Below are 23,882 nucleotides of genomic sequence, written 5' to 3' on the forward strand. Positions count from 1 at the left end.
AGGCTACAGAGACCAGAAGAACTAGATGGTGCCCGGCTACCACCAATGACCACCCTGACAGGGAACACAACAGAGACTCCCTGATAGAGCAGGAGAAAAGTGGGGTACAGTAGTCAAATTCTAGTAAGAAGACCAGACTTAATGGTCTGACTGAGACTGGAAGAACCCCAGAAAGCATGGGCCCCAGACTCTCTGTCAGTCCAGAACTAAAACCATTGCTGAGGCCAACTCTTCAGACAAAGATTAGACTGGACTATGGGACATAAAATGATACTCGTGAAGAGTGTGCTTCTTAGCTCGGGTAGATAACATGAGACAAAATGGGCAGCTCCTGTGCGGAGGTGAGATGAGAAGGCAGAGAGGGTCAGGAGCTGGATGAATGGACATGGGAAATCAGGGGTGGAAAGGAGAAGTGTGCTGTCACAATATAGGGAGAGCAATTAGGGTCACATAACAACGTATGTATAAATTTTTGTATGAGAGACTAACTTGAATTGTAAACTTTCACTTAAAGCACAACAATAAAAAAGAAGATAGTGTGATAATGTGTATGTATTTTAGCCAATTCATTGGGAATTCAACATCAATTATATTGCAACTGAAAAGAAAAAAAACATGGTGAGAAGGAAAGACTGACAGATCAGGAACTTAGGAAGTTTTATTTCCCCAAAGAAAGGTAACAGTGATAAATGACATCTTTGTAGAACAACCTCTCAGCATCTCACCTCCTTGGAGGCAAAACAGGTTGGCAGCGGTCCAAGTGTCCACATGCATGGCACACCCACCTGTCACTCAACCTGGCCCTGCTGATGGGCAGTCCATTTGGCTAATACACACAAAACAGTAACACTCCAAAGCAATCTCAAGGTAGGAGCATCCTTGAAAGTCTGGATCCAATGCCAGCTTTCACAAATAGAGCAAGAAGACGAGCCACCGTCTCACGAAAGCATCCATCTGGCAAGTTTCATTTAATTATCATGGACAAACTGTGTGATTGGGCTGAAAAGTAGGACATAACACACACACAAAAAGCAGTGGAACCTTAGGGGAATGCTGTTTACTGGAGACTGTATACACCATACGGCAGGTCCCTCTGGAATCAATTCAAGCGTCACGTCCTTTTCCAAGCCATCCCCACCTCTTCCAAGCCAAGTTGGTTGGTCTCTCCTCCCTATTCCTGCAGCACTTAAGAACACCTGCCACTGTTATGCAGACCCTTGGTCTGCCTCTTCCATCAGACTACACATTCTCAAGGGCAGGAACCACATCTTATTGATTGTACCTCTGATTCTTACCACAGAGCTGGACCCATGGCAGGCACACAGCAAGAGCTGCTGATTGATTAAGATCTCACCCCAAAAAATCAAGTCTCTCAAACTGCAAAGGAATTCAATTATAAAGTAGGGGCATAAAAAAAGAACCTAGGAGAACAGCCTCATGGCAGTCTTATGTGTAGGGGAGACCATGTTTTTACAACAGAGGGCCCTAAGATAAGAAAAACACATGGCCATGTGATCTTTTTTCCCCTTAATACTGAGATTAACGATGAGTGGAGAGAGTCGACACATATACGGCAAAGATAACCGAATAGTACTTAAATGGGGAAGGAGCCCTGGTGGCACAGTGGTTAAGTGCTCGGCTGCTAAGCAAAAGGTCGGCAGTTCAAACATACCAGTCGCTTCACTGGAGAAAGATGTGGCAATCTGCTTCCGTTAACATTAAAAAAAAAAGACAAAAACCACTGCCATCCATCGATTCCAACTCACAGCAATCCTGTAGGACAGAGATGGACTGCCCAATAGGGTTTCCAAGGCTGTACATCTTTACAGAAGCAGATTGCCACAGCTCTCTCCCGAAGAGCAGCTGGTGGGTTAGAACCGCTGATCTTTCCGTTAGCAGCCAAGTGCTTTAACCACTGTGCCCCCAGGGCTCCTTCCATGAAGATTACAGCCTAGAAAATCCTCATGGGGCAGTTCTACTCTGTCCTAGAGGGTCACAGTGAGTTGAAATTGACTCGATGGCAACAGGTACTCAAGTGGGAATCAAATTCATAAGAGAAATACGCTCATACCTATATTACATTTTTTCACTCATCTTTCTTGATTGCCATAATGCCACATGATGGATTTTTAGTGAAATTAAATGTTAACAGGAAAAAAATGGCTGAAAAGGAACCTTAAGACGTTAACAGTGGTTATCTCTGGGTAGTTATGGATAGTTTATATTTTCTTCTTTTTTTTAAACAATGAACATGCAGCTAGTAATGAACCTATAAAACATTTTTTAATTAAAAAACTGGAACAACTTAAAATTACATAATGAATTCCATTTCGCTTTGGTTACAAGTGCTCAAAGATCTAAGCCTTCAAGCGTAACACCTGGTAGCAGTTACACAACAGCCATAGCTGGCAAGTGATACAACCTGGCTGGCCTACTTGCTCCTGTGTGCCGGATAATTTGGTAGTTTTTAAGCCACTATTCCAGGTGGATCATAACCTGAGGCTAGTTGGGCAGCTTTTGTCCTGTTGGGCCTTAGGTTGGCCAACTAAGCTCAGACAGTCCTCAAACTTCAGTGTGCATCAGAATCACTAAGGGAAGAGGTAAAAATGCAGATTCCTGGACTCCATCCACTAGAGATTCATTAAGTCAAGGATCTGGCCCAGCAATCTGCTTTTCAAAAACACCTCCAAGGGACCCTGATCAGGCCCAGGTCTAGGGTGAGGCAAGAGAAGAACCCGTTGTCTTCGTTGTTATTAGTTCCAGGTCAAGTCGATTCTGACTCATGGTGAACAGCTCCACAGGATTTTCAAGGCTGTGACCTTTTGGAAATTGCCAGGCCTGTCTTCCGAGGTATCTCTGCATGAGCTCAAACCACCAACCTTTCGGCTAGCAGTCAAGTGCTTAACTATTTGTGCTACCCAAGGACTCCCAGAGAAGCATCTACCCATTGCTGTACAGTCAATTCTGATTCCTAGTGACCCTGTAGGACAGAGTAGAATTGCCTCATAGGGTTTCCAAAGCTGTGATCTTTACGGAAACAGACTGCCACATCTTTATGCTTTGGAACAGCTGGTGGGATGAAAACCGCTGACCTTTCGGTTAGCAGCTGAGCGCTTAACCGCTTGTGCCTTCAAGGCTCCACAGAAGCACCTAGGGTGCTAAATTCAAGAAGGCGCTTACTCTCAAGGTCTTGCAAGTACAGAGGCGGCCCCTGTTAGTACGCCACTTTGAAGTCCCAGTCCTGACCCTGATACTGGCGAGGAGAGACTTCATTCCAAACAGCTGTTTCACTTAGTACCGTTTGGCCAGTGCGTGGTAAGTTGCACTATGAAAATGTTTAATGCATAAAGAATGAGCTAGGTATAAATCTGATTCCGAAAAATGAAAATCTGAGCTCATCTGCATTTTTTAAGTGCCTGAATGCACAGTGTAAGGCATTAAATATACATTTTGCTTTTAAAGATACATCAGCTCCCTGCAATTCTCCAGGTTAAATCTGAGCTGTGGTTTCTCAGATATGCTGCAATAAGCAGTACACCAAATGACAAATTCCCTAATTCCTCCCAAGTTGGAGGTTGAGATAAGCCTAAGAGGTGTATAAGTTATGTATTTCCTTTTGAGATAAAAATAGCACCTGCTCCTTTCTAAGCATTGTGGACCTGAATCACTCTGGTGTCTTCAACAACACTGATCAGCTTGTAGGCAGATTTCAGAGCCCTTGTAACTCTGCAGAGAATTTACTACTTATGCAATTAAAAATCCTAACCATTTGCTGGTTTAGTCCACAGATTTGTGATCTTGAAAATATTCTTTCCCTCACTATCAGGTTCATACGAAAAGCAAGAACAAAAAGAATTTTTAAGAACACAGCACAGATAGTAAGAGCTGGGGGAAGTGGGGGACAGATACACAAGTAACTGGTGTGTGTGTGTGTGTGTGTGTGTGTGTGAGAGAGAGAGAGAGAGAGAGAGAGAGACTACAATCAGCAGGACAAAGAACACAGACTTAAATCTCCAAATAATAAAAGACTAAATTAAGAAGGATTATAAAGATGAATTTCTGTTTTTACTATTCTAAGTGTGCTGATATTTAATGAAGATGCAGTGACACTTTTCAGCAGCTGGTCGCTATTGCTTTAAACCAAATTACCTAGTAACTGACAGGTTGGGGGTTGGAACCCACTCAGAGGCACCTCAGTAGAAAGGCCTGGTGATCTGCTTCTGAAAGGTTACAGCCTTGAAAACCCTATGGAGCACAGTTCTACATAGGATTTTCGAGGCTGTGATCTTTTGGAAGCAGATCACCAGGTCTGTCTTCTGAGGCACCTCTGGGTGGGCTTGAACTGCTGCCTAGCTAGTAATCAAGTGCTTAACCATTTGTGCCACAAAGAGAATCCTGGCAATTTTTTTTTTTTTTTAATCACATAAAAAAAAACTCTTTCTCCTAATGAGGAAATATTCTAAACTAGGGGTCAGCACACTTTTACTGTAAAGGGCCAGACAGTAAATATTTCAGGCTTTGTGGGCTATATGGTCTCTGCTGCAACTACTCAACTGTCGTGTCACCAATGCAGTCATAGACATTATGTAAGCAAATGGACATAGCTTTGTTCCAATAAAACTTTATTTATAACTGAGGCCTCCAGCCATATGAGCAGCTAGCTACCTTAGTTGCTCACATTCAAGACTTCTGATGATTGTGGCCCTAGCTAACTCCTTGACTGCAACTGTGCCCTGACCCAGGAACAACCTGCTAAGTCACTTAAGATTTCTGACCCTCAGACACTGTGTGTTGTTTTAAGCTGCTAAATTTGGGGGTAATTTGTTACAGGAACATAGATAACTAATACACACCCAGACTTGCTTTTGACATAGCTTCCCTAAACCTGGCTCCTGGATCCACCTTGGCCCCTCAACGTGTGGGTTCCTCCATCCAGAATCCAGTGTTCTCATTGGCATCGAAGCGGCTGGTTCAGAAACCTTGGCAGGTTCTTCCCGTATTTGCTGCACTTCCTGAAAACAGCTAACCTACTACCTTATCATACATTTTGTTTCGAGGGGGAAAAAAAAATATCAACTTTATCTATGCACATGGAAATTTGATTTTCATTTTATTTTGATGTGTCATGAAATATTCTCGTTTAGATATTTTTCAACCATTATAAAATACAAAAAACATTCTTAGCTTGCAGGCCATAAAAAACAGGCTGCAGGCAGGTTTTGGCCCACAGGCGATAATTTGCCAAACCCTTGTTCTAAACAGTCATCAGAAAAAAAAAAAAAAAAAAAAAACCAAAAAAACCTCCTAATCCCTAGGTTAAGTTGAAAAACAATGAAACTCCTCAGAGAAAACCTTCCTCAGCCAGAATCGCTGTGCTCAATTTACACCAGCACCACTGCAGTGCTGACCCAGGCACAGGGAGACGGTATACACACACACCACAATGCCACTCTGCTCGCTGCCAAGGAGTGCAGGCTTGTGATAAAATGTTATTTTCATACTCTGTAAAAGTAGTAAATTCATTTTGCCACATAATTCAGAAGTGGAGGAGACAAGCATTGTTATCGATTGAATTATGCCCCCCCAAAATGTGTTGTAAATCCTAACCTCTATGCCTGTGGCTATAATCTCATTTGGGAATGGGTTGTCTTTGTTATGTTAATGAGGCAGAATTAGTTGTAGGGTATATCTTAAATCAATCTCTTTTGAGATATAAAAGAGATTAGACAAGCAACCAAGAGAAGCAGAGATGGGGGAAGAGAGATCCCAAACCACATGAAGACTGCCCAGGAGCAGAAGCTCAAAGAGACAAGGACTTTCCTCCAGAGCCAACAGAGGGAAAAGCTTCCCCTAAAGCCAGCACTCTGAATTCGGACTTCTAGCCTACTAAACTGTGAGAAAATACACATCTGTTTGTTAAAGCCACCCACTTGTAGTATTTCTGTTATAGTAACACTAGATAACTAAGTATAGACACAATGCCCACAGAAAAAATTATGTGCCTAACTTAGGACATCTTTAAATTTCCACCAAATTACAGGTGATCCTGCATACATTTGTAATGAAAGAGGGCTAATTTGATGTAGGAGTCCCTAGGTGGTGCAAACAGTTAAGGCACTCAGCCACTAACCGAAAGTTTGGAGGTTTTAGTATACCCAGAGGTGCCTTGGAAGAAAGGCCTGGTGATCTGCTTTTGAAAAATCAGCCACTAAAAACCTATGGAACATAGTTGTACTCTAATGCATATGAGGTCACTATGAGTCGGAATCAACTCAACAGCAACTGGTTACTGGTAATTTGATGTAAAAACACACAAGGCACAACTGAAAAGGAAATTTCCATACAGAAGCTCCACACATATAAAAGGCCATTTTTAGAAATGTATGTCGAGAGTTCAAGGTCAATTCTAGCATAAGTTTATATGGTTCCACGCCCCAGACAGGCTACCTTGCTCTTGAACAGGCTCAGCATTTAAACAGAGCCCCCAAATTAGTGACACACCCCACTAGGCAAACTTTCTTATGAGACAGGAAGAAAAAAATGTTACACTTCAGGGAGAAAAATGAGACTCTTTAGTTCAGAGTCACGTCTCTTAAATTTTTTCAGAATAGAAGAAAAGCAAGCCCTACTTTAAAAGGAGGTTACCACACTATCTTTCTTTTCCAATTCAAATATCTATAACAATCCTTATATACACAGAGATTCTCACTAAAAGGAGAAAGAGATCCTACAATTGTCATATCAAAATCAACACTCTTAACTCCCAAGCAATTGAAAACAAAAACTCATTCCAAGTTCAGGAAGAGAAAATAAAAAACAGAGTTTAGACATTGTCAGATATCACAAATGAACACATATTACCTATAAAAAGATAAATGTAAAAAAACAAGCAACTATTTTTACATAGCCCAGCTACCCCACTAAAATCGGAAGAATATTCCTTAATTTAGAACTGTCCTAAAAAGCCAGCACAGTGTACCATTCATGTTACTTGTTCAAGACATAGGAGGATGAAAGACAAGGACAGATTATAATATTATCTTCCAGGCACTTAAGCACGGTCGCTCATTTGAGATTAAACCAGGTAATTATAAACTTTTAAACAACTGTCTGATGGGTTTCTTTTAAAACTCAGTGACATCGTTTTAGCTTCCTCGTCTCAAAATTGCATCAGACATGGGTTAAAGAAATTTTGAAATATTTATGAAATGAGATATAAAATGATGCTGTAGGAGAGTATTTTATGACATGGGAAAGATGTTCATAATGCATTCGTTGTTCAGCACCAAAACATAAAGTGACGAAGCAATGTGATCTCATTTTTGTAGTTAAAAAAAAGAAAGTTAGAAAAATGATCTGGAAGATAGTTTACAATAAGTAATATACTAGGAATTGTAATCTATAAAATGTAAATAAGCTTTAAAAGGAGAAATCAAAACTTGCTTGATTTTTAATTTTGCTTATTTACACTTCCTAGTTTTTCTATCCATCAGTTAACACTTTTATAATAAGAAAGAATTGTTTTAATTTAAAAGAGCTGAACTACTAACCAAAAGGTTGGCGGTTCAAACTCACCCAGAGACACGCTGGAAGTAAGGCCTGGCAATCTGCTGCTGAAAGGTCGCAGCCTTGAAAACCCCATGAAGCAGTTCTACTCAGCACACATGGGGTTGCCATGAATCGGAATCGACTCAATGGCAACTAACAACAACAGCTTACAAATGCTTGCACAAATCAAGCTATATTCCAGTTATAGTGGCAGCAAACTCTGAGAAGCAAGGAAATAAATCCGAAAGGAGTCCTATTCAGCACTAGGTTTATTAAATGTTTAAGAATTCCAATAATTTAATATAGGAGTAGGTCTAATAAAATTCACCTAATGTGAAAAAAACAAAAACACTAAAAAGCGAGCCTCTCAAGCAAAATCATGAAAGTATCTTAGCAGCATATCTTAAATTTTTTTTCCCCTTAACACAAGTAGGTCTGGACACCCAAGTGTTTGATTGCAGGGTCCTACCATCTTTTAAAAATGGAAATAGAAGACTAATAGGTTAAGAAGTAGGAAGGTATTTCCACCTTCCAAAAAGTCAAAGTTCTAGTACCTTTCTTTGCTCTCGTTTCATGAAGATCTTCTTGAAGGCACAGAAGTCCAAAGGTCCAAAGCTGAGCAGTCCTTGAGAGCAAGCACACCAAGCAAGGGCTAGGTAATAGTCCCTGAGGCTTCCAGCCAGGTGGGTGACCCAGATGGCTGGCAGGCAGCCTGAAGTCAGCTACACAGCCAACTTGACGGGTCTACTCTGACTTTTAGCAAATGCAAGGCCGCCCCCATGCCTTGCTCGCAGGAGGCTGCGCTTAAAGTGGCTTCTCCCTAACAATAGGTTTAGCCACCCATAACTGAATTTAACTTTAAGCAAAAATTCATAAAAGTAGCCCAGACTTTACAAATGTGGTCAAAAGGAAATTTTCTCATCAAGAGGCCTCAGTCTGGGTGATTTACAGGCAGTCCCGGGTTACGAAGAACATCCGACTTACATACAACCCGTAGTTACAAACCAACTATAAAACCTGCTATACTAAAAATTCAAGGTACATACAATGGTTCCTAATAACGAACACTTCAAAACATTATTATTATTACTGTATGATTATGTTAAAGATGTTTTAGTGTATCTGGAAGTGTTTCTTTAATATTTTTTATGCATAGAAAGGTACACTATATACTATATGCGAAGACGAACCATACCTAACTGTTCCGACTTCATACAAATTCGACTTAAAGACAAACTTAGGAACAGAACTCATTTGTAATCTGGGGACTACCTGCATTACTTTGGCTGATATCAGTATACTGTATATTCTATAAATAATTGCGAACCACCAGACAGGATGTTAATTTTATGATGCAGTGATTTAGAAATAATACATTATTTAGCATTTCCTTAAGTGGTTTCTCAAGCCCCTGTTAACACCTTGCCATGAACATAGTGAAACTGGTGACTTTGAGAGTTAATTTGGTGCAGTTCACAGCAGTCATTTCAGTATCCAATCTAGCTTAACATTAAATTAAATGTGTTCTATGTAAGCCCAAGGAGTCCCTGAGTGGTATAAACAGTTAAGAACTCAGCTGCTAACTGAAAGGTTGGTTTTTTGAATCCACCCAGGTGCCTCAGAAGAAAGGCCTGGCAATCTACTTCCAGAAAATCTGCCAATGAAAACCCTATGGAGCACAGTTCTACCTGACATACATGGGATCTCCATGAGTTGGAATCGACTTGACAATAACCTATATGTAAGTCCAATGATGAAAAGCAAGCTGGTTTTCAATGCCTTGTTCATTGTCTTCCTTGTTACCACCATCTGAGTACTATACAGTACTCTCAAACAACTGTCACTGGCTAGGTTTGTCATTAAAGGATGCATCTTTATGATCAGAGAGAAATCTATTTATGGTCACAGATTTTAAATTCACAGATTTTAAATACTGATCTGAAAATGCTATCAGATAATGTTTGGAAGTATCATTTTTAAGGATATTGGATCTTCTTAAAATCATTCTAGAAGATTGAAAAGCATTGATATATCATAATCATAACTTTTTTCCACAATTATGTAAATTACTTCAGGATTCACATGGGATATTTGAAGACATAAGCCAAAATAACCTTCCAAAATATTTATTGTACCGACTACCATTTGAGTCCAACAAAAATTTGATACTTATTCAAAGGATATTGGATGGAGAAAAGAAAAAAAAGGTAGATAAATTAGGGTTAAAATGCACATTGGCCTTTTATTTGTCCTGGTTCTGGCTAAAATCTTACTGTGTAACATTTAATGTAACCAAAAAAAACCCAAACCAAACCCGTTGCTATTGAGTTGATTCTGACTCATTAGTGACCCTATAGAACACAGTAGAACTGTCCCATAGGGTTTCCAAGCAGCAGCTGGTGGATTCAAACTGCTGACCTTTGGTTAGCAGCCAAACTCTTAACCACTGTGCCACCAGGGCTCCATTATTGTAACCAGCAACTATGTATATCTAAATAAGTAACACAGGCTATCTGTAGAATGTTGGTGATGTTGCTTTTTCTAACATCTCCAGGAATATTGGAAAGAGAAGTATTAAGAAAGCACTTTGTGGTTAAGTTTTATAGTTTTAAGAACTCTATCATTCTCCTGGAGCCCTGGTGGCGCAGTGGTTAAGCATTCGGCTGTTAACTAAAAGGTCGGCAGTTGAAGTCTGAATCGACTCAATGGCAACAGTTTTTGTTTTGTTTTATTATCCTCCCAATTTTGACATGCAAGGTAAACAAATCATCATTTTTGCCAAAGGACATCAATTTTTTTTAATCTAAAGATCTGATTTCTGTATATATCTTGGATAAGAAATTCCAAGAGTAATAATGGTAATACAAATTCAATGCAAAGAATCACTAGTTTTTGTTTTGTTTTTATTTTTAATAAAAATGCCCATCAGTTTTCATTGGAAGTTCTGTTCAAAGATAGCAAACAATCTATGGCTCTTGGCCATTATAAATCTTGAATGTCACTGAGCCAATTTAACTGATCCAGTAAATCATGGCTTGGTTAGAGAGGTTAAAAACAGCAAAAACGTCTTCAAATCTAACATGTTACATATTTAATTGTTCTTAACACAAATGGTCCCAGCACAATAGTCTCCCACATAAGTGATTAAAGCACACACACACACTCACACACACAAACACATTCACTCATTGTACTCAATAAATCTACATGTGGGATTTTCATAACAAATGGACTTTTCAGCCACCAAACATTTAACCATTCAAAACCAGGGATTTTCACTAGCATTTCTCACAGCTGAATCCATTAAGCACTAATGCACCAATGCTGCTGAGTAAAAGTGCCCTGAGTTTCTATACTAACACTATACATTATTATTCTGATTTTTATCCATTCTAATTCTTGCAGAGCACAATTTCTTTTCATCCCTGAAGCTAAGCTTACTTAGAGGATAAACCACAAAGTCAGTCTATGTATGTATTTGGCTTGGCTAAAATAATGTGCCAAAATGGACATAACCACTCTAAGTTTTAATTTTTAAAACTACTTTTAGCTTTTGATATTAAAATTTATCTAAATTTTAAAAATATCTAAATTTTTTGTTTTGTTTTTCAATTTAAAAAACCCCAACAAACAAATAGATTAGCCAACTCTACATGTAAAGAACACTCACACTCACAAGAGGCAGAAGTTTTCATTTTCACCCAAAAATACTGTTTCTGTCAGAGCATTTGTAGTGTTTGCAGCTAACTGACATCACCTTGTCCACAAAAAGACTTCCTGAAGAGTTTAACTTAAAAAGGCAAAAAACATTTGTCACGGAGTTGACTCTGATTCATGGTGACCCCATGTATGTCAAAGTAGAACTGTGCTCCACAGAGTTTTCAATGACTGATTTTTTCAGAAGTAGACCGAGGCCTCTGGGTGGACTTGACCCATCAAACCTCCTGTTCATGTTAACCATCTACACCACCCAGGGACTCCCTAAGAGGTCGGGAACTACATTATCCTCATCTGTATCCTCAGTGGCATGAAGCAGGAGCTCCGAAAGTGCTGTAATTGATCCTGCCCGATAGCCAATTAGACTAGTAAGTAATAAGGTAGCAAGTATGCCGCCTAGAGAAAAGTCAGGTTATTTTGAAACTTTAAGGTCAATGACTCATGACCAGAACACATACAGGCAAACAGAAGCATGAGAAAGGGGGAAAGAGACCTAAATGCCCCTATGGCCTTGAAGCCAGGGGAAGAGAGAGACACAAGATACCAAAAAACAGTTGCCCGCTGAGCGGACTCCAATTCATGGTGACCCACGTGTGTCAAAGTAGTACTGTGCTCCATAGGGTTTTCAATGGCTGCTTTTTCAGAAGGAGATTGGCAGGCCTTTGTTTGGAGGCGTCTGAGTGAACTGGAAACTCCAACCTTTCAGTTAGCAGCCAAGTGCGTTAACCGTTTGCACCACCCAGGGACACAAGCACCTAATCTTATAAAATTCCCTTCAGCTGAGCTTTCGAAAAAGTGTAGTCTGTGGAGGGGGCCATGTCCACGATTTGCCGTGACAGGTCTACAGGAGATAAGTACAGAAATCAAGAATCAACACTTAGAAAGAAACTGGAAGCAATCTGAGTCTTAGTCATCTAGTGCTGCTATAATAGAAATACCATAGGTGGATGGTTTTAACAAAGAGAAATTTATTTTCTCACAGTCGAGTAGGCTAGAAGTCCAAATTCAAGGCGTCAGCTCCAGGGGGAGGCTTTCTCTCTCTGTCAGCTCTGGAGGAGGGTCCTTCTTGTCAACCTTCCCCTGGACTAGGAGCTTCTCCTCACAGGAACCCTGGGTCCAACGGACGCGCTCTGCTCCCAGTGCTTCTTTCTTGGTGGTTTGAGGTCCCAACTCTCTGCTTGCTTCCGTTTCCTTTAATCTCTTGTAAGATAAAAGGTGGTGCAGGCCACGCCCCAGGGAAACTCCCTTTACATTGGATCAGGGATGTGACCTGAGCAAGGGTGTTATATCCCACCCTAATCCTTTTCAACCACAGGCAGAGATTATAATTTATAACACACAGGAAAATCACAAAATGGAGGACAACCACACAATACTGGGAATCATGGCCTAACCAAGTTGACACATATTTTTGGGGGACACATTTCAATCCATGACAATCTGACAGAGTAGTTTTATGTCTGTTGAATCTATTAATAATAAAAATCCATGCTTATATCTTACATATCTCTGTTCTTTTTCATAAAGAGAAAGAGGGGTATGGCAGTCAAGCATGTCTCTTTATTACAGACATTTTCAGAATCTTTACTATGCTGATGTGTATTATGTCTCCCCAGGAGATGGCCAAGGAATAGAGTATATATCCCAAACTTGTTTGCACACAGAACTCTATTTTTCTAGCAATTTGCTTTTACTGTATGTTATAAGAAGTATTGTTCCTGGGTGGTGTAAATGGTTAAGCACTCGACTATTATCCAAAAGTCTGCCAGTTCAAATCCACCCAGAGGAGCCTTGGAAGATAGGCCTGGCAATCTGCTTCAGAAATGTCACAACCTTGAAACCCTATGAAGTGCAGTTCTACTCTGACACACACGGGATCGCCATGAGTCAGAATTGACTCAACTGCAACCAACAATAACAACAACAATTGATCCATAGTGAATTGGAAATTTAAAAAAAAACAAACTGGTCCTTTACCCCACAGATAGTTTGAGAAGCACAAAGCACTGCACTAGCGCATCCAAAATAAAGTTTGGTATGAATGGTATGCTTATTATGCTTGCAAGAATATGGATTTACCAACAATTATCTCTTAAGTTACTTAAATATTAACATTTCTCAAAAGCAGGTAATTTTGCCCATGTCTAATAGACAAAGCTCCGCTGATTAACATCTGAATTAATCTACAGGTAGCTAAATTGAGGGCCAATGAGATACCATATAATCAAAATAGTTCCCAGGAACACAGATATTAACATGTGGTCCCTGGAAAAAGAGTTCTGTGGTCGAAAAAGTTTGAGATATCTACTCCATCCCCTGGCCCCCCCTGGGGAGGCATAATACACATCAGCATAGTAAAGATTCTGAGAAGGCCTGCAATAAAGAGACATGTTTGCATGGTTGTGCCCCTCTTTATCTAAGCAAATATTAATCTCCTATTCAGGAAACACAATTTTGGAAATGCTGGTATAGGCAAAAGACTCTAGATGAGCAATCAAAAACCTGTCCAGAGAACAACTTACTAGCTGTTTCTTTTCGTCATTTATAAATTGATCACACTACACCCCTCCACCATACTTGCTGAGCTGCAACATCAAATGAGATAATTATGTAAAATCACTTTATACAGCAAGTAAGCTCCCTTGAGAGTATGGAATTGGCTCCCATGCTTTGTTCTCCCACAACCCTTCCAACCCTCAACCCCTACCACACACAAAGCATAGCCTGGTTCCTAAGCTGGTCTCTCGATGTCCCAGGTTGTCTCCTTACCCCCACACACCCAGGATGGCTAATCCAATGGTCATATATCAAGCCATTCCTTTGGAATTCCTTCTTCTGGCTGATGTGGTGTGGCAGGCACCTGCACACCTTTCCCTGGAAATGCAGACAGGACCCAGAGGAGAGCCAGGAGGAAGCCCTATACTTGACAAAAGCCCCAGCTGGTGACTGTGCTCCCTTGGCCTCAACCCCTGAGCACAGACATTTCTCAAGAACGTTGTAGGCAGTGGGGTGGGAGGCCGTAGCAAGTCAGGACCCAGGGCTGTTCAGGTTCCCATGTCTAGCCTCCTCCCACCTAAACCACCTGCCACCATAGTATCCACGTGGTACTCTGTAACAGCCTGTTGAGCTGGATCAATACTGCATTTGTCTTAGTGGGAGAACAATCTAAACACAAACAATATCACTACCCCAAAAGAGAAAGCATTGTAACAAAGGAATCACGTCAGGGCTTGATAGCAGCTCTTTCTCACCTAAAACCATAATCCAGCTCCTATTCAACCCCTAGCTCCCCATTTCAGCCATCAATAATAATACATTTTCCCTCCAACAACTGTTATTTTGAACTTTGATGGCTCCTCAGTTTACTTCAAAGGCAGCACCCAGAATTTGAGCGACTTCTACAAAGTCATATGGTCAGTGAAATGTAGGACAAGGAATCGGTTTTCTTACATGCTCTTCTAACCACCAAACCACGAGGTCTTTGTTAAGGTCAAAATTATCATGAAACGTTATTTACATAGTACACAATGTCTCTCAGTTCTGCAGCTGTTACAAACACAATTCAAATAATAAAAAATAAAAGATAGGGAGCCATTCATTTTACTTACTGTTCACGTAAACATTAAATGTTACGGAAGAGTTGGCATCAGAATTGGACACAAGAAATGTGTAAATGCCTCCTTCGGTCCCTTTTAACCTGGTTAGATGAAGTTCACTTACGTATCTACAAAAGAAAGAACAATAAATCAATCACTCACGAATGAACGGCCTGCCTCAGTGTCTGTCTTTTTCACAACTCTATCTGGAAATAAATGTCCGTTTTGAGGAAAAAATTGTAACTCATTTAATTAAAATCCACATTAAACCCACCGAACTAAACTCATTGCCATTGATTCGATTCTGAGTCATAGCGACCCTACAAGACAGAGTAGAACTGCCCCCGTAGGGTTTCCAAGGTTGTAAATCTTTACGGAAGCAGACTGCCACATCTTTCTCCCACAGAGCAGCTCGTGGGTTCAAACCACTCACCTTTCAGTTAGCAGCCAAGTGCTTCTTCACCACTGCTCCACCAAGGATCCTTAAAATCCACTTAGCAAATACATATTACACACGTGTGTATTTATTTGTGTGTGTGTGCATGTGTATACATATACACGTATTTTTTTAAAACTGGGACAAATGCCTATAGTGTAAGATGAGTGGGAAAAGCCATCTAAGCAGAAAGGCAACCTCACAGAGACTGCAGCCTCTCCCTCCAACCCTGGCTACCTCCATAGCCACTTCCTTCTTTGCACACGGTCCTCTGCTGAACTTCCCTCTTAGCAGTGTCCTGAACTCCCCTGCCCTAATATGCTCTAACACTCACCTGCAAACCCCTAGACCAGCAGGCATCTACATGTCATCTGTCCCCATGCAGACCCTCTTCAGAGTCCTCTCAGCAAGATCAGTACTGTTGCCCTCATCTTCCTTCTTGCAACACTTTCTCTCTTGGTTTCCATGAAACCACAACCTCCTGGTTCTCCTCCTACCCCCTCTACTTCTCTAGGACTGAGCAGCCCCTGGCCTACACACAACCTACACAACCCACATAACCTACACAATGTATACAGTGACCTCTCTCACTGCTCTCTGGGCAACCCACTCTCTCCCTCACTGAACTACTTGCTGTTTGCGCACAACTTTCAAATCTTTACCTCTGGTCCAGAACCCTCTGTCCTAAGTCTCCTACAGGGAGGCTATTTTCTGCCCCATCCCCCACCTGCTCTCCATGCAACTGTTAATGACTCACACCTGCAACCTTCTCCCAAGGATTGCCCTACTTGGCAGTCTACTGTCCAGCCAGGTTCACAGCCACGAGTGACTGATGAGGGGAAAAGTCCAGCTCCAGGGCTCCCCGAGGACCAGACTGAAGTTTGGCTTCACCTGAAACTACTTACTGCCTTACTCCCTCCACTCTTTTCCCTTCCCCATCCCGCTTCTCTCACTCCCTGACAGGTTTCTCTCTGAGACTACACCCTTCATAAACTGCTTGCACGTGAATCCCTGTCTCAGCCTCTGCTTCTATGGAACATATCTTACCTGAACATCCTCACTCGAGATCCCAGAGTCAACCTCAAATTCAACAAACCCCAAACTGAACGCATTGCCTTTCCTCAGAAACTTGCTGCTGCTGCTGACCCCCCTCCTCTTCCTCCTTGCCCTCCTCCTCTTCCTCCTTGCCCTCCTCCTCTTCCTCCTTGCCTTCCTCCTCTTCCTCCTTGCCTTCCTCCTCTTCCTCCTTGCCCTCCTCCTCTTCCTCCTTGCCCTCATCCTCTCAGTGAATGGCACCACCACTCACCATCCAGTCCAGCTGAGGGAACCAGACTCCTGAGAGGCATCTTCAGCTCCTCCCCATCTCTCCCACACCCTCAGTCACCAAGTCTTGGTAAGGAGGTAGCCTTGACACTTCCCAAATCCACCCTCTTCCTTCCATCCTTCATCCTTGGCCCCAGACATTATCCTCTCTCACCCATATTCTTACAACAGCCAATAGCCTTCTGACTGGAAAAATACAACAAACTATATCCAGGCACCCCACCTCTTACCAGACACTGGATCTTGGTCAAGTTTCCTTTGTGCCTCAGTTTCCTCTTGTATAAAAATAGGAAAACAAGAGTGCTTACCTCACAGGGATATGTGAGAACTGAAATGAATGGGTTAACATACCTAAAGTTCTTAGCATAGTGCCTGACAGAAAAGGGCACACACAACGTATACAAACTGTTTACTATTGTTTTTATTATAAATGTTTTGAAAATCAAATGACATAACTTATGTAAAGGCACTTGAGTTTCACCACCTGGCCCAAAGCTACTTGAAGATTCTAAGTTTTCTTAATAGTTTAAACAAATTAACTTTCCTCTTTCTCTGAAGAAAATTATTCCCTGTGTCCCTAGTATATGCCAGTAACTGCTTTGAAACTATCCTCAGAGCTGTGGGAAACAGGGGGTTATTAACTCTATTTTACAACTGAGAAAACTAAGGCACAGAAATTTTTTGTGCTCTGAACACCCAGCAAAATGGAAGAAGTGAGATGAGAACTCAGAAGGTAGCCCCAAACTTCCTCTTATATGAAGTGTCCTCTCATATACTTAAAGGGTCACAGAAAGATCTGTTAAGCCAAGGGGGAAAAGGGGGGTAAGTCCCGTTTCTTACCTGATATTACTTTCATTCTCAGACTTGGGATAATCCTCCCATTTATCAGTGGAGGTTCTATTCATATATATCCACTGCTGGTGTTCAGGTTTGGGGTATGCCTCGTATTCAACAATTAAATCTAAATTTTCTCCATCATTTACAAATATTGTAGTATTCATTATGGGAGAGATATGAATGAATCCTTTATCTAATTATAACAGAATAAAACAGAAACCATTAGCCACAACTATCCAGCAAAGAACACAACCTCATCTTTGAATAACAAAATTAATTGACTAATTTTCAGCATTAACTAAAAATAAAAAGTGAGAGTTTTAAATAACAATTTTAGATTTTATTTTGCTTTTGTAAAATCAAAGTCTTAAGGTTAAAAAAGACACACATTTGGAATACTTAGTCTCCCATCTGTTTCCTAAGGAACTATCTTAAAGATTCATGGCCCTCTTAAAATTCTTTTAGTCTTGATATTTATTAGGTTAAAAGTATTTAGATTAAATAGTTAGCCCATATTCAGACCCAGTGTAATTGTATATGTGATAAAAAGGTGCCACAAATCAATAAAAGGGAAAGAAAATCCTAATGTCCAATAAAAACATTGGAAGAATGTCTTTTAGTATTTAGAAAAAAATAAACTTAGGTCTTCTCATCACTTCACCTGTCACAGATGTATCAGACAGCATTTTACCAATAAAATCATATTTTTAACTGAACAACAGAATTGACTCCTATCAAACCTCTGGAGAGGGTTTTTAGAAGCAGCAGGAAAAAAATTATAGAAGACCAATTTAAGTACATAAAAATTTGTAATGTCTATGTATTAAAATTAATTAAAATAGCCTGAAAAACAGGAAATGAAAATACAGATGGAAAAGTGTTCAGCTAAACTGTTAATTAAAGCAAAGCATCACTTTTTATTATTAAAAAGAGCAAAAAAACTACTGTGAAATAAACTCAATGGTTTTGCAAGTGTGGTAATAAAAGCACTCTGAATTACATACTGTAAATTGGCACAACTCTTAAGAAGCATTTAGAAATATATATTTTTTTAAATTACATATTCTTTAATTTAACCTTGTAATTCTCATTTGAGAACTCATCTTAACGGGGTGGACAAGTTACATACAAAAAGAAGCGGTATTTACACTAGTTGTAATAATTTAAAAATGAGAAAATAGAGAACTGGTTAAGTAAATAATGGTACAGTCAATCAGTAGAATATCTTGCAGCCCTTAGAAATGGTTACAATAAGTTAAGAAAGAACTTAAATAAAAGAGAAATAAAATAATATCAATACTATTTTATAGCTACTATTTATAGAATGCTTACTAGGTGCACAAAACTTCCCTAATCACTTTATCATACATTATTTTATTAAATAATTATAGCAAACATTTCACCTTATTATAATATTGAGAGATAAGTCTTATAACCCCTAATTTAGAGATGAAAGAGATTTGTGCCTAGAAAGCCATATAGTTAGCTACTCAATGGCACAGTCTAGATTTGAACACTGGTCTGTGAGAAACCAAGGCTGGCCTACTTCTACTAGACCATATCCTAGAGCTTCTACATTAAGTTGAGAGACAGAGACACAGAATAAATCATATACATAATTTAAAATCTGTTACATACAAATATATAGACAATATATCAAAGTCCTAAAAATGGTTATATCAAGTTAGTGGGATTTTAGGGCAGTTTTAACTTTATTCTTCTACTTATTTTTCCATATTTAAAAATAATTATAAAATTCAAATTATTATTTATTATCTTTGTTGCTAGCTGGTTAAATATAGTGAAGTCCCACATGAGGTTGTCATAGTTTTTACTGCTTGCTCTTCGGACTCCTATAAATACAGAATCAAAAACAGAGTCCAACTGTTCCCTTGTCCACTGTACCAATTAAAAGATTTTTCAGCCGAGAATGAACAATCATGAAAATGAAAACTGGAGAGAAATGGAAACCATCACCTTGTTTGAATACCAGCATCATAAATGATATCTCCTGACCATTATTTATACTAATTTAGGTTAATGTTTAGGGAATAGATGTTTCATTTGAATAGTGCATTAAATGTTTAGGTCCTCAAGGTCAGAAATTCAAAGACACTACACAATGCAAAATATTTGAATATTTCAGATGATATTTACATTGAAATTATGTCTTTCACCATTACCATCCATAAAATACTTAAGTCCCTCATGAGTTTTCTATAGTCTAATTTGCTCAGTATAGTTTTATGTCTTACAGAGTTTGAAACTCATGAAGTGAAAGAATTATTAGAATCAAAGAACTCCACCTGGGTGAGTTGTAACATAAAGTATGATTTCCCTAGCACTTCTGCATTGAGAAACTGGTGATGCATTAACACTTAATCAAATGCAAACCCTATGCCAGGCACTTTTATACAATCTATTGCCTTTCCTCCTTTCCACAGTCTTAGGAGTTAAGAGGCTGTGGTTCTCAGAAGAGAAAATTGCAGTCAGAGTTAAAGTAGGTTGCATTAGAAAGGTAAGTGGCAGAGCCCTAATTCAAAATAAGGTTAGGGTGATCCCAAAGCCTTGTTCTCTCCACCATCAACCCATGTTGTATCCAAACTCTACTCCCAGCCCCTAAAAAATTACTTTTCTCTTTGTCTCTTCCTGTTTTTGACCCACCCCAACCCACTCCTAAAACAATACAAAACCAGATTCAGGTTTCACTGCCACAAGTCTTTCCAGTTATACAGTAATATTCTTGGAAATTGATGAATGGATTTTAAAAATCCGATTACATACAACAATACCCGCAAAATATCCTTACTAATTGCTTTCTGGAGCTGAAGCTGATATTGCAACATGCTCCCTAATCAACTTATCAAATTAGCGCTTATGGAGTTTAATATTTTAAAAGCATAGCCTTCTATTCAAATTAATAAATGGTTTACAATCACATTTAGGGACAAGTAGTACTCTTTCTCGGTGCTGACTCTGTAATTTTAAGTAAAGTGTCTTTTCTGTGTTCAGTCTGGTGAGATGATTTCCATCATGACACAGGCAGAAACACCAAAATTATGAGATTTCTGTGGGATAAATCACAGACCTTTAAGATTGCTACATATATACTGAGGAAATTTGGGGGAGGGAAGAGAGAAATTACAACAAATACTGTATCATTTTATTATTGCTCATGATGAAGAATTTCAATACCCTACAAGCATTTAATCAAAGGAAAGCTCTAAGAACACGGCTGCACTAAAAAGACAGGAAAATAAATTAAAGTCAAACGATGTTCAAAAGGCAAAAAATGTGGCAAAGTAGGAAGTAATTTTAAAATTATTATTACTTTCAGTAAATCAAAAATAGTAAATACCCCACTACATTCTGCTCTCTATAAGTAGATGCTTGGAAAATAAATATTAAGATTTCTAGAGTAGGGAAGGCAAGGCTAAACCAATTGTGCACACCAGATGTGATAGTGTCAGGAAACAGGTTACCATGTTCCAGTTTAATGTGCAATAGAACCAATGACCCATGCCACAGTGGACTTCCTTCCTGAAGGATTATGCTACAACCTTTAAGGTTGGAGGATAGGGTGAGGTGGAGGGGGTAGTAGAGAGGAGAAGCCCAGTTCAGCCCTTCTTGCTGCAAATGAACTAAAGCCAAATAGTGGCAAAACAGCCAGAAGATTCAGAGAAATACTCCAGGCTCTAAGCATTTGTGCTCCTCAATAGAGAGAGTCTACATCCATTTCCAAACTCAAGTCCTTCAGCAAGGACTTTGAAAAAGCTCAGCTTATGCCTTGTTTGGTGAGGGGGAGACAATGGTTGGTTTGAATAACTTCTTCACTTACATCTTTCCACTTGCCTCTATTAAGTGGTACCATTTGCTTCTGTGCTCTCGCTGGAAGAGGTTACAAAGAAAATTTTCATTCATTCATTCAGTGATAATAAAATTCTAAGAATCTGCTCAACATTCCATTTATGCAAAAAGGAAACTACCTAGTCATTTCTTTTCACTATTTCCAGTAATTTATACATTACCATAGAGATATTTACCTACTACTTTCAAGGTTGTTGTGACATTTGCTGATCCAAAAGTATTATTGGCATAACATATGAACACTCCAGAATCATTAACTCTTGCTGAGCTGATAGTCAACATTTCCTGACGTTCATAATAGAAATCACCCTTATGCCGGCTTGTACTTTGTACCTCTGCTTTAATGTGCTGGTTTTAGAAGAGGGGGAAAAATAAAAAATTATCATGTAATTTATATTCAGGATTTTTCATAGATAAATTAAAAATAGCAGCAATTAACTTCTCCATATTAGCATTCATTATACACTCCTGAAGTAAGAATAAAGCATCATGACAAATGTCACTGGAACACTCATAATATAGGATTATAGTGAAAGTTAGTCATTATTAAAGACTGGGAAAAGAACATGAAAATATATTTCTTAATAACCATGATACACGTAATTCCAAACTGCAATGCTAAAATTTAAAAGTTACTATATTAGAAATATTACAGAATACTGATTTCTTATACTATGAATCAGCATACTTGGGTGATATCAATATTTTCTGTTATATATTTCAGTATTTTCTATCCTATATCACAATGATTGAAAGAAAACACATTGTTAATAACACTGTTCTATCTTATTAACATTTATAGTTTTCAAGAATAAAAATATAAGCACAAAAGATAAGCATAACTACAACTAAATTGGTAATTCATCCTACTCAATTTATCCTACTGAAGGCAGTTCTACAAGGTATGAGACATATAAGGTCAAGCCCCAAATTATTTAAGCATGAGCTGAGAAGAAAAGGTTGTGAATTTACCCTTGTCAGTTCTAACTCTTATTTACCTGCAGGTAAGACATGAAAAGATTTCTTGCATTTAAAATGTCACAGAAAATCCATAATACAAAATATAGTCACCAAAACCAAACTCGTTGCCGTTGAGTCGATTCTGACTCATAGCAACCCTATAGTGCAGAGTAGAATTACTGCATTAGGGTTTCCAAGGAGAAGCTGGTGGATTCGAACTGCCGATGTTTTGGTTAGCAGCCTGAGCTCTTAACCACTGCACCACCAGGGCTCCATAAAACACAGCAGCTTTCAAAAAAGATTAAAGTGAGTAGAATATAGCTTTCTTCACCTTCCAAATTTTCTATAATGTGCACACATTCTTAGTACAATGGGGAAAAAGAAAAAAAAAAAAAAACTAAAAAAAAGAAAAGTAAACAGGATCTGATCCTGACATAGAATGCGATCAAAGATGATGGACTGACGAGGCTATGGTGAAGCTATTAGAGTTAGACCGCTCTGACCAGGTCGTAAATCCTAGAAAGCAATGTGGCAGTGTGTTCAGACCCTCTGATCAACTCCAGCAAATACATCTTGAGGAAACAACAGAAAACAAAAGCTCCAACATGTTTACTGCAGTGCAAATTCAGAAATGACCTAAATATATACCAGATATAAGGAGCCCTTGTGGTGCAGTGGTTAAGAAGAGCTCAGCCGCTAACCAAAAGGTCGGTGGTTTGAACCCACCAGCCGCTCTGTAGAAGAAACATGTGGCAGTCAGCTTTCCTAAAGATTTATAGCCTTGGAAACCCTATGGGGCAGTTCTACTCTGTCTTATAGGGTTGCTATGAGTAGCAGGTATAGGTACCAATAAAAAGTATGAACATGTGAAAATACAAAAAATGTTTATATTATTTAAAAACCATAGGCTGAGGGTACCTTAAAATTGCAACCATGTGATGATATGTATGCATATGGTCAGTAGCCACATGTGACTCCTGAGTATCTGAAATGTGGCTGGTCCAAACTGAGCTTGTTTTAAGTATAAAATACCTACAGATTTTGAAGACTTAGTATGAAAACAATGTAAATTCTTTCATTAATAATTTTTATATTAATCAGTTGATGAAATGATCATATTTCAGATATACTGGGCCAAATAAAACATATTATTAAATTAATCTTACCTCTCTCTTTTCACTTTTTATAATGTGCCTACTAGAAAATTTAAAATCACATTTGAGGTTCATACTGTATTTCCATTGTATAGGGCCTTTATATAAGATGGTAGGATTATATATGATTTTCCTTTTTTCTAATCTTAATATAATTTTAAAAAATTTGTAATTAAAATAATCACAGACAAAAGTTGATTAACAAAGTTGAATGTTTCAAATAAAAGGAAGAGAAACTTGCTTTGCTGTTCACTAGCTGTAAAATCTTAAGCAAGTCAAGGTCACCTTTAGTCTCAGCTTTTGTTTATAAAAAGGTAACAAGGGACAAGAGTGTCTTTAAAGGCCCTTCCAGTTTGAAACATTATATAGATTTGAAGCTACAGCCTTCTAAGAGATCCGTCTAATAATTGGCAAAAGTCTGCCATTTAACTTTAAAAAACCAAC

At 39.0% G+C, this 23,882-nt stretch overlaps 1 protein-coding gene across 1 annotated transcript in view; it reads right to left on the minus strand.

Annotated features, from left to right (window-relative positions):
• The window catches only part of KIT (KIT proto-oncogene, receptor tyrosine kinase), a 104,944-nt gene that overhangs the window by 23,159 nt on the left and 57,903 nt on the right, over positions 1-23,882 (minus strand). Inside the window, exons 5-7 of the mRNA XM_023737337.1 lie at positions 21,501-21,672; positions 17,461-17,650; positions 14,874-14,989 (exon numbers count right to left, since the gene is read on the minus strand). Coding sequence (XP_023593105.1) covers positions 14,874-14,989; positions 17,461-17,650; positions 21,501-21,672 — 478 coding nt within the window. The remainder of the gene's footprint in view (positions 1-14,873; positions 14,990-17,460; positions 17,651-21,500; positions 21,673-23,882) is intronic.

Source organism: Trichechus manatus, unplaced genomic scaffold (assembly GCF_000243295.1).
Source record: "Trichechus manatus latirostris isolate Lorelei unplaced genomic scaffold, TriManLat1.0 scaffold00101, whole genome shotgun sequence".
NCBI lineage: Eukaryota > Metazoa > Chordata > Mammalia > Sirenia > Trichechidae > Trichechus > Trichechus manatus.